Here is a 17,728-nt window from a genome sequence, read left to right as displayed (position 1 = left end):
TTGGTAGAAAAATCAGTTTCTTTATTTTAGTTATTCATATTATCATATTTATATGGATAGACATGAATACATGATTATCTCTTGGAATCTCTTTACAATTAATTCCTCATACAGATCAAATCATGAATGTCTTTCATTGAATGATGAGCTGGTTATTAATCGTTCCTCTTCGTAGTACATTTTGGAATGGTGGTGAGATTGATAGGTTTAGCCTTGAGGACAGGATTTTGCTCGAAAAAGTTGGTTGGCCGAAGTTCAAAGCCGCCAAACATAGTAGGCATCGTCGGAAAATCTTCTTGGCATGGGACATGGTGGAATCCAACGGTGTACCACATCACTATATCTTTCTTCTCTATTTCCCTATCTCTGTTACATTCATTTGTATAATTTTTAATCCCATAAAAATACACATAAATTTGTCTCATAAGTATAAAATAATATCTAAATTTTGTATAAGAACATGTTATATTTATAAAATTTATATTGTTTTCAAAAACATTTCAGGTGTTTACATTTTTGTAAATTTGAGACAGATCTATGTATATACTTTTACTTGTACTATAATCCCTTAAAATTATTTATAATTTTTTTTATATAATCTTTAGTTAAAGTTCTTTAAAGATACGTACAAATATCAAAATTTCATTAAAAAAAAAAGGGAAGAAAACTAATTGGTTAGCTTTGCACACTTTATTTTACGAACTAAAAAGACAATAATATAGTAAAACCTTTTAATCATTTAATTTCAATATACCCATTATTTGGCCATTTTCCGTAAATCACTTATTTTATTAGTTTGTGTTTGAAATGAGTCTTGAAATATATTCGTTGATTTAATAATAAATTATATTAGGATTTAAATTATATCTGATACTAGGATAGTAGGATGATTCCTATGATGCAACATATGTAAAAGTACCTTTGGGACCATACGGCTAATGTGTCGTCACCTTGGCTCCGATCAGCGTACAAACCGCTAGTCCAAACCTCCGATTTGTTATACGGCGTGATCCACACGTTGTAGTTGGTGAATGCTGCCCGAATCTGTGGGTAGTCATCTTGGGCAAGAAGTGAGCTTGAAGCCGGGCCAGGAAGTAGACGGTATCCAACCTCATTGCCATGCTTCGTTTTTTTATTAGGGTTAACCACCACCAACTCCTCGGCTCTCAGCCCTAGTTTCACCCGAGCCTCTGCCTCGGTTTTTGCTGTGTTTCGTTTTGTTGTCCAATAGCTTTTTCTCGGTGTGTTAACAGATTTTGGAGTCCTCTTAGTCACAAGTTCGTTACGAACAAAGGAATTATCGGTACCATCGATATCAAGATCAAGACGGAATGTCACGAAATGATCGTGGTTGACTCCGACGGTGTTGTCAGCAACAATTGTCCCGTAGATGTCGTCTTCGTTGATCTCTGATGTGTGAACATATTCCACGGGTTTAACTTCTAAAACACCGGTTAAACCGACCTATGCACATCAAAGTTGTAAAATTATAACAAATCAAATTGGGAAATATCTATCTTACTGTTATAAACCACATGTTGGATGGACTCCATAACCGTGGACCTTATGCATATTCTAGAAGGCCCATGTCCATGTCCTAGAAGGCCCATGCCCATGTTCTTGAAGATTCTCCTTATGACGGCCTATATTGTACTTAGTGGGCTTTTGGGCTTTAGGGTTTACTAGCCCAATGGGGATTTGTCTCCCCTCATCATGTATATATATGTATCGAAATCTCATTCATTAATCAATAGAACAACACAGTTTACAACACGTTATCAGCACGACTTGCTCTTAACGAAAACCCTAAAACCCTAACCCTAAAAATCGTGGCACTGTTCATCGCCGACACTGTTCATCTCGGTACTGTTCATCGCCGTACTGTTCATTGCCGACACTGTTCATCGCCGACACTGTTCATCGCGGCACTGTTCATCGCGGTACTGTTCATCGCGGCACTGTTCATCGTGGTACTGTTCATCGTGGTACTGTTTGCGGTTCGTTGCAGCAGCGTGAGTTACCGAGGTCTTTAGCTCCCGGTTCTAGTCCATACAACCCCATAAGGTGAAAGGTAACATCAAAACCCTAAAGCTAAAGAACCAACAATTGAACTTGAAAGTTAAGCAAAGAGAAACCCTAAAACGAATGATGATTGATTAAGTGATTGCTTTGCTTGTATGATTTGATTGCTTGCTTGATCCGATTGCTTGTTTGCTCGATTGTTTGACTCGTTTATGTTGCTAGAAAAAGTTGATTATCGCTTAAGCTAAACTCGCCTAATTTGCTAGAGAAGTTTTAATTGTCTAAACCTAAAATCGCAAAACGAAAATACATAAGCTAATAACCGAAACTTTAAAGGTCTAAAAACCTAAAACCTAAAACGAATCTAATCCAAAAATTCCATAAGTTTAAATCGGCTTGATTGAGATTGTTTAGGTTGTTAGATTGTTTGCTCCTTTGATTGATTACATGCTTAACACCCTAAAACTAAAATTGCATGAACCCTAGAAAACTTAGAAAAGATAATCTTAAAAGAAATCTCAAAACCCTAAAACCTAAAATCCTAAATAAAATAGGAAACCCTAGATAATAGGAAATCTTAAAACCCTAAAACCTAAAACCCTAAAATCTTAAAATAAAATAGAAAATCTTAAAACCCTAAATCTTAGGGATAATAGGAAATCTTAACAACCCTAAATCCTAAATAGGGAATCTTAAAATCCTCAATAAAAAAGGAAACTTTAAAATCCTAATAGAAAGCATGAAAACCTAAATAAAATCCTAAATCCTATTGTACTCTAAATCCTAATTAAATTAGGAAATTCATAAATCCTATTCAAGATAGGAAAACTTTAAGAAATAGAAAATTTCCAAATCCTAATTAAAATAGGAAATCTTAAAATCTAAAATCATAAGTGAAATAGGAAAATTAATCCTAAAGTAAAGAGGAAAGTAAATCCTAAAAAGAAAAGGAAAAGTTAATCCTAATCAAAAGAGGAAATCTAATCATAAGCAAAAGAGGAAAGTCAAATCCCTAAGTAAATCGATTCATGGTTCGGTCTCAAATACCGCATGACACTAACGATTACATGATTTTGACTCAAAACTTTTCCTTGTAGATGTTGAATTACAACTTGTACTTTACTGCCCTAAATCTCTTAGGAGATAATTATTTTAAAATGGGCAATGGATACTAAGATTATCCTAAAGTCAAAAGGACTTGGTGAATGTATCTAATAAGGTAAGAATGCCAAGAGAGAAAGATAGATACAAGGCAATATTAGCCACCATCTTATTGAGAGTCTCATAATCCAGGACTATAAGTCCGTGGATGAGTCTATTGCTAGATGAAAAAAAAAAAAAAATAATGACTTACAGATAAAAACAGTGAGTTACGACCTCATAGATTAACCCCATTACCTAATGCCAATAAGGCCGCAGAGGATAAGAAAGAATCCAAAGAATCTAACCACGTCTAAAGTGATAGACCACACGGCCGTGACCGTGGTGGATGGAAAGGACGTGGTTGTGGCCACTATAACTCCTCCGGCCGTGGGAACCACTATAACCGTGGATGTAGACCCAATTCCGGCCGTGGTCGAGGGCGAGGACGATGTGGTATTTCCAAACCACAACACTCGACCAAATGAGTATGCCATAGATGTGGTATTGAAAGGACGTGGTTGTGGCCACTATAACTCATCCGGCCATGGGAACCACTATAACCGTGGATGTAGACCCAATTCCGGCCGTGGTCGAGGGCGAGGACGATGTGGTATTTCCAAACCACAACACTCGACCAAATGAGTATACCATAGATATGGAATGGGAAACCATTGGGCTAAGATATGTAGGACTTCCAAACATCGTTGTGACCTCTATCAAGAGAGTGTAAAAGGGAAGAATCCTAAAGCCCATTTGGTATATAAAGATGGTGAACATGATCAAGATGATCTAATAGAGTATGAAACTTCTGATTGCATAAAAGAATCAAGTTGATAAATCTTACTTCGACATCAAAACCTCTATGTTTTTCTTTGCATTTTATGTGTTCATTGATTGTTATTTGCTTGAATTTATTTTATATTATTTTATGTTTAGAACATGATTCTTGTCCATATAAGAAATGGCCGAGGACAAGAACATAATTGTGGTGGATAGTGGAGCCACACAAAAGATAAGAGATATTTTCCTAAATCTCATAATGAAAAATGCCAATATTAGCACCATAGCGGGTATAGCTAGTCTTATTGAGGGCCATGGTCAAGCCCATATACTTTTATCAAAGGGCACGCATCTTGAACTAAGCGATGCCTTATATTCACCCAGCTCGAAGAGGAGCTTATTAAGTTTCAAAGATATAAGATTGAATGGTTTCCATATTAAAACAAAGGGTGAAGGGAACAAAGAGATCACCCAAGGACATAAGAAAGTCCTAGAGACTATACCCGCATTATCCACTGGTCACTACTATATTAAAATCGATATGATCGAAGCTAATATGGCAATGAACAAAGAGTTCATCGAGAAATTCACTTTATGGCATGACCGGCTTGGCCATCCGGGTCATAGTATGATGCGTAAGCTTATGATAAATTCAAAGGGGCACACCCTAAAAGAGAAAAGAGTTATCCCTAAGAATCTCACGTGTGAAGCATGTTCACAAGGGAAACTCATTATAAGGCCATCACCGGCTAAGGTAAATAAAGAGACCTTAAAATTTCTGGAAAGGATACAAGGAGATATATGTATGGTCCTCATTGATGCATCGACAAGATGGTCGCATGTTTGTCTCCTATCTACTAGAAACCAAGTGTTTGCTAGGTTATTGGCCCAGATAATAAGACTGCGAGCCCACTTTCCAGATTTTCCGCTTAAGACTATACGTTTAGACAATGCCGGTGAATTCACGTCTCAAGCGTTTAATGATTACTGTATGTCCATGGGGGTAAGTGTGGAACATCCCATAGCACATGTACATACACAGAATGGATTACCGGAATCCTTCATTAAACGAATTCAATTGATAGCTCGACCATTACTCATGAGGTCGAAGCTCCCAGTAGCCGCTTGGGGACACGCTGTTTTACATGCATCAGAACTTATACGCATAAGGCCATCTAGTGAACATAGATATTCACCATCCCAATTACTTATGGGTCATGAGCCAGACATATCCCATCTAAAGACTTTCGGGTGTGCCATATATGTACCGATTGCTCCACCACATAGAAACAAAGATGGGACCTCAAAGGAGGATAGGAATATATGTTGGATTTGATTCTCCCACCATTATTAAGTATCTAGAGCCAACTACGGGTGATCTATTTAAGGCTAGATACGCGGATTGTCATTTGAATGAATCCGAATTTCCTACTATAGGTGGAGAGACGAACAAGCTGGGTAAAGCAATAAAAGAAATATAATGAAATCAAACATCCTTAAATTGGCAAGATCCTCGGACTCTGGCATGAGAATCAGAGGTCCATAAGATTATACATTTGAAAAGCTAGCTAATCAATTGCCAGATTCCTTTGCTGACCCAAAGAAAGTTACAAAAACGTACATACCAGCTTGTAATGCACCAGTACGTATTGATATCCAAAAGCGAATCAATGAAATTGCTACCGAGTCTAACACACGAAAGAAACGTGGTAGACCAATAGGTTCCAAAGATAAAAATCCTCGAAAATCAAAGAAAGGTGCAATAGGAATCCGAGGTTACTAAGGAAACCATCCCAGACATGGAGATAAGGCCGGCCGGCTCTAAGGTACAGGTACCATATAATGTAGCTTGGGACGCCAAGCTGCAAAGTATTAAAGGTCCTGACCATAATAAATCTCAAATCGATTATATCATGTCTGGAACATAATGGAACATATAAGAAATGTCGACATAAGATGATTTTGCATGCAAGGTAGCACTTGAATTTATGAATATAAATGAGGATCAGGAGCCCACGTCTATACTAGAGTGCACTCAAAGACTTGATTGATTAAATGGTACAAGACCATAAAACGTGGAGCTAAGAATCATTAAGAAAAGGAATGAGTTTGGTCCGACCTTAAGGACACCATTCGATGTAAAAACCAGTAGGACACAAATGGGTCTTTGTGAAGAAGAGAAATGAGAATAATGAAATCGTGAGATATAAGGCACGGCTTGTAGCACAAGGATTCTCACAAAGACCGGGGATAGATTATGAAGAAACATACTCCCCTGTGGTGGATGCTAAGACATTTAAATTTTGCTAAGTCTGGCTATATAAAGAAAAAGACTTGATTTGCGGCTAATGGATGTAATGCCTGCATATTTATATAAGTCCACTGGATGATATATATGAGATTACCAGAGGGTATTGAGCTCAAAGATAAAGATAAGAAAGGGTCTCGAGACCAATACTGCATAAGGCTGAACAAATCGCTTTATGGACTGAAACAAAGTGGACGCATGTGGTACAATAGATTAAGCGAGTACCTAGTCAGAGAAGGTTATAAGAATGATCCCATCAGTCCATGTATCTTCATAAAGAAATTTGCAAACGAAGGGTTTGTGATAATAGCAGTATATGTGGATGATTTGAACATCCTTGGAACCTCTGGGGAAATCGCCCAAACAGTCAAATATCTAAAGAAAGAATTCGAGATGAAAGACCTAGGCAAGACAAAATTCTGTTTGGGATTGCAACTTGAGTACGTGAATAATGGAATCCTTGTGCATCAAAAGGCATATACTGAAAAAGTACTCAAGAGATTCAATATGGACCAGGCCCACCCATTGAGCAGCCCAATGGTGGTGAGAAGCCTCGGATTGGATAGTGATCGATTCGGTCCAAAAAAGGGATGAGGAAGAAGTTCTCGATCCTGAAGTGCCATACCTTAGTGCCATAGGAGCGTTAATGTACTTGGCTAGCCACACTAGACCAGACATATGTTTTGCCGTGAACCTCCTTTGCCTAAATTTAGTTCATGATCAACCCAAAGGCACTAGAAAGGTTTGAAGGAAGGTTTGGTTAAATTTTAAATTCTATTCTTCCTATGTTTGTTTATTTGGGTTTTTATTCTATACTGATCTAACCAAAGAAGGTCTAGTTTGCTTTGGTTTAGTTTGTTTTGCTGATGCAGGTAAAATCAGATTATGGCATGGTCAATAGATAGGAACTACGTGTGGCTTGATCCCTTCCAAGGGTACGTAGGCAGCCTTCTTCAAGGCGCAGCTACTACAACATCAAAGACCATCATATGAGGAGACAACACGCCTGTATCGCTCAGCTCAAGGACGGCTACATCAAGGGAGATCGGACGAAGCACATTCTAACAAAGTTCTTCTTCACGCATGACTTGCAAAGGGATGGAGAAGTTCGAGTGGTACAAGTTCGATCCAGCGACAACTCAGCCGATCTCTTTACCAAGGCATTACCAACATCGACATTGAGGAAGCTCACGCATCAAATTGGAATGCGGAGACTTAAGGACTTGCAGGGATGACCAAAACAGGGGGAGTAATACGTGCTGTACTCTTTTTCCTTAACCATGGTTTTGTCCCAATGGGTTTTCCTGGTAAGGTTTTAATGAGGCAGCATCCCCAAGCGTATTACTGAGATCCTTTGGCATCTACACGGTTATGTCATCCAAGGGGGAGTGTTATAAACCACATGTTGGATGGACTCCATAACCGTGGACCTTATGCATATTCTAGAAGGCCCATGTCCATGTCCTAGAAGGCCCATGCCCATGTTCTTGAAGATTCTCCTTATGACGGCCTATATTGTACTTAGTGGGCTTTTGGGCTTTAGGGTTTACTAGCCCAATGGGGATTTGTCTCCCCTCATCATGTATATATATGTATCGAAATCTCATTCATTAATCAATAGAACAACACAGTTTACAACACTTACATGCATGGTTAAATCTTATTATTTATTTATGCTAGAGTTGGAATGTAATTGTTAACTACATACATTTATGTGTTTATTTTGAATACAACTATAATATGTATTTTTAAATTATTTTTACAACTAGTTTTTTATTTTTTTTACTTTTTGATTTGCAGGTCTTGCATTTACATTTATAATTTTTAAATTATGTTTAATAATTAATACATCAAAATATTATGTTGCATTTAAATTTAAACATAATATTTTATTGTACAAAGGGAGCTGTAACCGAAGATGGAAATGATAAACAACTAAATTCATGTAAATTAGAATGCATGTATAAAGCTAGGAAAAGTTTTCGAACGACGTTACCCCCATTTTGATGGAACCGCTAGGTTTGAACTCATACTCAATGATGTAATCGTAGTTCCCCACTGTCGTCACCATCCGGGCTACAAGACTTACATCTGGTCTAACCTCTGTGATCTGCAAAAACAGTTTGTGTAAACAGAAATTTTTTTAATCATCTTATATATCACTAGTAAAATACAAAATATATTGTTTATTAACAAAGGAAAAACCTATAAAATATTATAAACGAAGATAGATTTCATGATATGATATTATAATTTATTACTTTTAAGCCGGGTACTTCAGCTTCGGTATGTCGCCACATAATGTCTCCAGCATATTTTTCGAAAATGCACATAACATTCGATACTTTTGTAGGAGTTCCATCTTGTCCCGCAAAGACGCCATCTATGAAGGCGGCATTTGGGGGACAATCGGTATACGGCTCAAGGGACACGGCAGATTGCCCGCAGCCAAATTCACCACAGTCTAGGTAACTGATGAAGTACCAGTCATCATTTGGGTCCATGTAAGGTACGAACATCTCCGACAAATGGCCTTTGTATAGGACTTGCCGGTATTTGTTCATGTCCATGTCGAAAATGGACGCGAGAGAGATGACAAGACCGGCTCGAACGTCAAATGACATGTGAAATTCCCAATTTGCCCATCTATCCACCATCACATCGAAATCATAAGAAAGTGTAATTTTTAAGTTCATATTTAACAGGTTTAGTAATAATACTACAATAGTATCAGTCTCCATGTTTCTTTCACAGAGTATATAGTATTTAATATATAGCTGAAGCCTCATTTATTTACTGTGAACAAAATGTCTGAAAGAAATTTTTCTTATAAACGGTCAAAAAGCCATGATTGAAAAATACAAAAGTATCGAATGTTACGTGCATTTTCGAAAGATAATATATACCCGATAAATCTATGTCACGGATATAGTCATCGTAGATTGAAATAGTCCATAATTAACTTATAGCTTAACTATTGTTTGCCAAATTTGATCTATATATAGCCATAATTGTTCTTCTTTTTTTCTTATAACCATTTTTATAATCATAATTTGTTAATCCTTTTACCTCACGACGTGTCCATCGATCTTAAATCCTGGACCGTCCGGCTGGTAAAAGACGGCACTTCGAAGTGACGGGCCAAACGGCGGCTTGAGCTTTGAGATACGGTACTCTCTCCCGTCAGCCTTTGGCATAGGACCCGTGAATCTGTCCTTGAACTCCGCTACTTTCATCTGGTCAAGGTTAACGATTATCGTCATGCCTTCAATTGGTCTAAGATACGTGTTCACCGATCCGTTTAGATAAAAGGGTATCGTTCTTATCAACCTCTTTGTCTTCTTCTCACCGAACCATCCCATCGTGGAGGACGTGACCACAACTTCCGACAAGTTCAAGCCGCGTTTCACTATCGAGTCACAGAACGGCTTGAACTTAAGAACAAGCGCGGTGGCTGCTTGCTGCTCGTCAATAGTGAGCTTAGGGTTACCATTGCCTACGTGGATCTTGTTGGAGATAATGGCTCGAGTGGAAAAGTCAACAACGATCTCTCGGCTCTTGCCCTTATCTCGGGCAATGACAAAAGCTTGACGTGGTGGTGGTTTGACGTTGTGGCCTGGTGAGGAGTGCCACGATAAGACTAGGGACTTGTCGAGCTCGTTGAGACCCACGTATTGGAAAGTGAACTTATGGTTATGACCAATAGGGTACGACTTATTGATGATGGTTCGGACGAGTTTGAGTTCAGTCTCGGTCAAGGGATCGAAGGGGTGAGGCGCCGGGATGAAGCTCGATGAGGAGATTACGAAAATGGAAGAAAAGATAAAGATGGTGAAGTGAACTTGAGCCATTGCTTTGTGATTTGATTGAGTTGGAATCTCTATATTACATATAGCCAAAAAAATTCCCTTTATTTTGCACATGGAACACACAAGTAAACATGTAATTTAGCGTTTTGTGGTCCTAAACATTAAGGGGGGTGTATTGAATTAATGATTTTGGAATATTTGGTGGATTTTAGATTTGAGGAGACTCTGAAAAATATCCGGTGATTTGGTGAATTTTAAGAAGATTTATTATAATTAAAAAGAAAATTGTAATGGTCATTTGGTGAGATTTGTTATGAAATTTGAGAAGATATTGGAGTATTTTGTGTGACATCCCAAAATTATTTTTTGGTAATTATTAACCTCTATTAATTCTCTGTTCAACCTTTTTTTTGTGCTACATGTAGTCTTTCATCTTGTTCTTCATTACCTCTACTAATGTTCAGTTCACCTGTTTTCCTAGTACCATGAATAATCCAGTAAGCTTATCATTTATGGAAGATTTCGATTGCTTAATGGGTAGTACACAACCATGGTACTAGGTGATCTATTACAACCTAGTAAACTTTTATACTTCTAGTTAAGTAATCCATTAATTATCCCTTCTTTATAATTCTGTTTTAAGTATTTTCTAAAGGGTTTTTTGCATATTGATGGAGTTCATCTTGAGAGATATGGAGTTAAGATAACCACTTTTGCAACTTCATTCATATAAACAAGTGTTCTGAGATGTAAATTGTGGCTTATTTATGGCTATGAGAAAAGAAACCTTCGTGACTTTACAATTCTATGTTCAAGCTTCTCATCAATTTTGTTTTAAAAATACATAGAGCTGCAATTTAGAAATTGAAACCCTTCCACATTGTATAAACTGGAGAAAATAACCAGAGATTGATCATGGAAAACATGTGATTTTAGGACATGACAGGACATGCAGATCTTCCAGCTCCTCCTCCGCCGACGCCGTTCGTCTTGTCGGTCGATTTTCTGCTTTGTTCGGTATAGTTTCCCGAATTTTCTCCACCAATTGAATCATCTCATTGAATGGAGCATATACGATATGGAGAAGAAGTGGTTCAACGTTTCTCATACCTGAAACTGAAGGTCGACGTTCACCGAGAATCACTGTTTTCGAGATTGAACAACGAGGCGAAACAATGATGAGCGAGTTTTTGTGCTATTGTAATGTGGATATTTTTATTTCTGAAATCCATCCAAATTACACCTCTAAAGGTGTGATTTTCTTAGCCCTAATTTTCAACTAAACATGTATCAAAAGTCTCTCAAAATCCATTTCAATATTTTTTAAAAAAAGGCTTGTTAACATTTGAATAACAGTAGATTTGGTATGACTTTTACACATTACTATTTGAATAACAAGAGATTGTAAATGATTTGGAATGATTTTACATAAATTCCTATTCAAATAACATAGGATTTGAGAACATATTTAGAAATCACTAGTTGAATAACATGTGATTTTAGGAAAAAACCAAAATTTTCTAAAATCCTTAATTCAATACACCCCCCTAAGTTCTTTCACAAAATATATGTATCTAATAATAATAACAATCTCAATAAATGTCTTTTGTAAATCTGAACAGCTTTGTATTTTTGTCGCAATTTTTCAAAATATCTTTTTAATAACTAAAAAATATAATTTATGATTGTGTTTTCTTAAAAAAATACATCAATTTAATTTTTAACTATGTCCTTAATTTATATATTTTTAGTTTTCTAGGCAAGCAAAAGAGATAGAAATTGTCCCCAATCACCGGAATCTCTCAACCGGTGGCTCTCATTAACCACCTAAAACTTTGTGGCTATAAATAACTATGTTCTTGTACATATATACAAATGTACTATTTAATTAATGCCAACATTTTTCGGTTATCAATATATTTATATTTATTATGTAATTTTACATAGGGAATTAGGGATGAATCCACGTGCGACAACATTAACACATTGTACTAAACTACGAATATTAATATTGAATGTTTTACAATTAACTAATCAAATATACTCCCTCCGTTTCGTTTTAGTTGTCGTTTAAGGTTTTTTCACACAAATTAAGAAAAACATTAAATTTTCTGTTTTACCCTTTATTAATATATTTTTATAAAAAATTTCATTGGCCAAAACATTAAAACAGTAGGGATAAAACTAGAATTTTCACCAAACATTTGCATTGAAAACCTAAAACGACAACTATTATGAAACAAAATTTAAATCATAAAACGACAACTAAACTGAAACGAAGAGAATATATAGTCAACATCATTTTCTCTTTCACATCATAATTCAATATCCACTTAATATTACGATCTAGTTTTGTTTAATGAAATTATAACACCTTATCCTACCATTTTTCTTTCATACTAGATGAATATCCAAGCTATGCGTGGGTTTGTTGTCAAATTTTTATTCTTTCACTCAAATTATTTGTTTTATGATAAATCTAAATAATTTGATCTACAAAACCACTCAAAATTCTTTACTCTTTAAACTATTTCTAAACATACATCATTTGAAATTTAAGAATTTCTTCTTATTCTTGATCTAACAAAATTTTTTTGGAATGATTATAAAAATGTAGAAACTTTAAACAACTAAAAATATAAAATTTTAATGAAGATGCCAACAATTTTCTAAGCCAAAATGTTCCAAGTAATCATAATAATATGTTTTCTAATCAACATTTAGTTTATTTGGTAACCTATTAAAATTTTTGAAATATTTGATGAACCGTTGCAACAATTTTCGTTTATAAAAGATTTTCGAGAGCAATAATTAAAGTTATATCTGTTCATTTAGATTTGTATCTTGTCACTATGTTTTATTCGTGTTTTTTCATCAAAAACTTTTAGTTCCGATAATTATGCCTTTTACAAACAGTTTTGTCTATTCAAAACTTTCATGTCTTTTTAAGTATATATATATATATATATATATATATATATATATATATATATATATATTTCTTCTAAAAGGTTGTATATATTAATTATTATTTTTTGTTTGATACTTTTTTATATAAATTTGCATTTTTTGCCATCTAATATTCGTATGTATATACTTTATTATCTATATTGTTATTTTATTTTTTTCTAAATAACTATCAATTTTGGTTTTTATTTAATTTTTTCTGAGGATTGTTTCTCCTTAACATAATATTGCGTTTTTTTCTCATAATATTTTGTTGAATATATTTATATAATTATGTTTAGAATTGTTTAAAAATTTGAAAAAGTACTTCTACTCATTATAACTCTTTGTTTAATATTTTTTGTTTATAATCGCATCTTTTCACCATAACTTTTTCTAATAATAATATAAATTTTAATAACTGCTTCTGAGGGTTACATCTTTTTATCATATTTTCATAAAAGATATCTTGATTTATGGTTAAATTATTTTTTTTAAGTTATCTCAATTCATTATTATTTTTCGTTTGGTATTTTTCTCTTTATTTTTGAAATCCTTTCCTCCGCGATATCGTGGAGGGTCTTGTTCCTAGTATTAATAATAGTTGCTAGCCATATATCGATCTTGAACCCTAGAATTAGAACTAATAATAGAGTTAGTATATAGCAGAAAACTTATTGTGCAATTTCAAGTTTAATTTTTTTTTTTTGACAATACATGTACTAATGCTAACCACAAATAGAAAGAAAGTGTTGCCTTTAAAAGTTGGAATTTCTCCGTTTCTTGGTTGATTTAAAGAAGAGAAACTTACAAAAACTAACTGGCTTTTGATGCTTTGGTTTTATTTTGTTGGAAGAGTTTACAGAGAACAACATGAGTAAATTTTTTTTTATTCACAATACAAGTCAGAGAACTTGAGCAGAAAAAGGCAAAAACCAATTAGTTAATTAATTTTCTTTGATCTTTTGAAAAACATATTGTAAACGTTTTTGGGTCCAAGACATAAACTGTATCATCATAAAGAGGGTTGTACACATAAATTTTCTTGTTATATATCAAAAGGGATTTGTGGTCCTAGATCATCAAGAGGGCCTATACAGCTTGGCTAGAGATTAATAAACTTTTTTTTTTTTTTTTTGTCAACCTTGGGCCACAACTGGCCGGCCCATTAGCCTAATCCCTACAAATTGTAAGGAGAGGGACTCGATCCCTGGTGTGATGGTGCCTGTCCATCAGTGGACTTATCATCTGCCACTAGACTAAGGTCACTTCACAGAGATTAATAAACTATCTACCAGTTAATATTCGATAAATTAATAAATACAATAAAATAATTAATGTCCCTATAAATTAATAAACACGATAAATTATTGTTAATGTAAAAAATAAATCTATATATATTAGCAATCTCAATAAATGCCTTTTGTACCTCTGAACGGTTGCGTCTTTTTATCGCAACCTTTTATTTAAATATTTATGGTAATTTGTTTTATAGGTTTGTCTTTTTATTAAATTTTCTCTTTAAGTTTTCGTTGAATTATTTACGGTTATATTTGTTCAATTACACTCGTATCTTTTCAGTTTACGGTTATATATTTATAGTTGCATTTATTCGTTTATTAAAGTTACGTCTTTCCATTATATATTTTTCATTGCATTTTTGTTTAGTTAGTAATACTACTAATTTTCTTACATAAACCATCAGACTACATATAAAATTGGTTTTATTAACCAAAATAACAATCTCAATAAATACATTTTGCACTTCAGAACAGTTGTGTCTTTTTATCGTAATTTTCTATTAAAATATTAATGGTTATTTTTTCGGGTGTATTTTTTATCGCAACTCTTCGTTAAAATATTGAAGGTTACTTTTTTTATTGACGGTTATTTTTCAGTTGCGTCATTGTACTGTAACTTTCCGTTAAAATATTTGCGGTTACATTTTTTGTTTATGTCTTTTTATCGCAACTCTCCATTAAAATATTGACGGTTATTTTTTTTGGGTTATGTCATTTTATCGCAACTTTTCGTTAAAATATTGATGGTTATATTTTCTTGGTTGTCTCTTTTTATCGCAACTCTTCCTTAAAATATTGACGGTTATTTTTTTCGTTGAGGGTTATTTTTTCGGTTGTGCCTTTTTCTCGCAACTTTCCGTTAAAAATATTAACGATTACTTTTTTCGTTTCTGTCTATTTATCACAACTTTCCGTTAAAATATTGGTGGTTACTTTTTTCGTTTGAGTCTTTTTATCGCAACTTTCTGTTAAAATATTGACGGTTATTTTTTCTCGGTTGTGTCTTTTTATCGGAACTCTTCGTTAAATATTGATGGTTACTTTTTTCGTTTGTGTCTTTTTATCGCAACTTTCCGTAAAATATCGACGGTTATTTTTTCTCGGTTGTGTCTTTCTATCGCAACTTTTCGTTAAAATATTGACGGTTATTTTTTCTTGGTTGTGTCTTTTTATCGCAAATCTTCGTTAAAATATTGACAGTTATTTTTTCGTTGATGGTTATTTTTTCGATTGTGTCTTTTTATCAGAATTTTTAGTTAAAATATTGACGGTTATTTTTTTGTTTGGGTCTTTTTTTGCAACTTTCTGTTAAAATATTGACGGTTTTTTTTTTCTCGGTTGTGCTTTTTTATCGTAACTCTGCGTTAAAATATTTACAGTTATATTTTTAGTTGACGGTTATTTTTTTGGATGTGTCGTTTTATCGTAATTTTTCGTTAAAATATTAACGGTTATTTTTTCTCGGTTATCTTTTTTTATTGCAACTTTCCGTTAAAATATTGACGGTTATTTTTTTATTGATTATGTCTTTTTATCGCAACTCTTCGTTAAAATATTGACGGTTACTTTTTTCATTGTCGGTTACTTTTCCGGTTGTGTTTTTTTATGTCTTTTTGGTTTTGACACGCTAACATATCTCTTCTCTATAATATAACTCTTCGTTATGTATGTTATCACTTATAAATAATTTCTTATTCATAAAAAATGTTTAAAAAGTGTTTTTAATCATAGTTTTTATTTTTTACATTTTTATTTATAATTTTTTTTAACATCTGTGAAAAATATTTAAGATATAACTTTAAAACATAGTTAATTTTATGTAATAATTCAAATATTTGAATATATTATCATAATAATTTAATACATAGATACAATAAAATATATTTGTTGAAAATGAGTTCATAACATAGTAATATGTAATAAAATAATAAATTTAAATTTATATGTAAGGTAATAATTATATAATTTTGTGCATACACAACTAAGTTAATATATATATTTTGTATGAATGTAAAATTTATTCACCAAAAAAAGACTGTTTTACAATAAATACATCATCAAACCGAAAAACTGAAAATACTAGATTACAACATGAGAGGATCAGTTGCGAGTATGGGTACTAAACCAATAACGCAGCCCGCCTTCGAAAGCGGTTGAACCCTTCAATGACAAGGAACTTAGCCGGTTTCTCATATTCTTATCAATTAGTTTTGAGAGCGTGGAAGCAGGAGTTGGCGACTCCCCGTGTCTTCTCCCGTTCCTTTCTCTCCAAAGACTGTATAGAGAGCTGAAAGACATATTTCAGCACAAAATGATGGAGATGTGGGGAATTCGAAGATGTGATTAGAGGGATTAGAGACTCCCAACGTGTTGAATACCGTAGGCCTAGCATTTCTCTGGTTAGAGCTAACCAAACTTGAGTGGAATAGGGACAAGAGAAGAAGAGATGGTCCCTTGTCTCTACATCCGCTTGACAAAAAACACAACTTCCATTTGCAGCCCCATTCCACTTCACTAACCTGTCTCCCGTAGCAAGGCGATTACGAATGGCTATCCAAGCTATGAATGAATACTTGGGTGTGGAGTGATGGAACCATACACCCTTGTACCAATCATAGATTGGATTAGTTTGCCTGATCGCTTGCCAAGTTTGCTGAGAGTTAAACTTGCTTTTGAAAGAGCCATTGATTCATTTCCAAAGTGAGACGTCATTACCAGTATTGGGAGAACGAAGGCGGAGAGCATCCATTTCATCCTCAATCTGGTTTAGAATATTAGTTCGATGTCTACGGCGCCTATGCGACGAGAGAGCTGCAACGACAGTACTTGTGGAAAGAATACCCATATTAATACTACCACGGGGACCAAGTTTATCAACCAATCTCCCAATAAAACACCAAGTATCATGCCAAAACGAGGTACCCAAACCTGATTGAATCTCCATTCTATGAAGAGGTTTAGCTTTATCTCTATATTTCAAAATTTTCTTCCACATCCAAGAACCCGAATTACTAGAACTGCGAGCTGACCAGATCGAACCATGACGGAGCAAGTTTTTATGAATCCAATTGACCCATAGCGAGTCTTTCGCAATATAAGTTTCAACATACTCACTGTATTCGTTTCCGATAGTAATCTCAAGCCTAAACCACCTTCATTTCTTGGTTTACACACATCTAACCATGCAACTTTTGCCTTTCTTGAGTTAAGTTCAGGTCCGGACCATAAGAAGGCAGAGAATAAACTTTCAAGTTCTTTAATACACTTACTTGGCAAACGAAAAGCCGATAGCCAGAAGTTAGTGAGACTTGAGAGTACTGATTTGATCAATTGGAGTCTCCCTGCAAATGATAAAAAACGACCAGTCCATGATTGTTGGTGTCGGATCCCGCACCAGAAGTCCGGGACCAACCAAAGAT

General features: G+C 34.5%; 1 protein-coding gene across 1 annotated transcript; it reads right to left on the bottom strand.

The window, feature by feature from the left end:
• On the bottom strand, positions 1-10,223 carry LOC9327006 (primary amine oxidase). The gene is made up of 5 exons (XM_002890898.2): positions 9,323-10,223; positions 8,515-8,899; positions 8,250-8,363; positions 920-1,464; positions 1-366 (listed from the first exon to the last, which is right to left on the bottom strand). The coding sequence occupies exons 1-5, from the start codon at positions 10,174-10,176 to the stop codon at positions 156-158; spliced, it is 2,109 nt and encodes a 702-aa protein (XP_002890944.2). The 5' UTR covers positions 10,177-10,223; the 3' UTR covers positions 1-155.
• Positions 10,224-17,728: the final 7,505 nt, after the last annotated feature.

Source organism: Arabidopsis lyrata, assembly GCF_000004255.2.
Source record: "Arabidopsis lyrata subsp. lyrata unplaced genomic scaffold ARALYscaffold_1, whole genome shotgun sequence".
Lineage (NCBI taxonomy): Eukaryota > Viridiplantae > Streptophyta > Magnoliopsida > Brassicales > Brassicaceae > Arabidopsis > Arabidopsis lyrata.
Note: the sequence above shows the minus strand (reverse complement) of the source record. Positions and strands in the feature narration are given on the sequence as shown.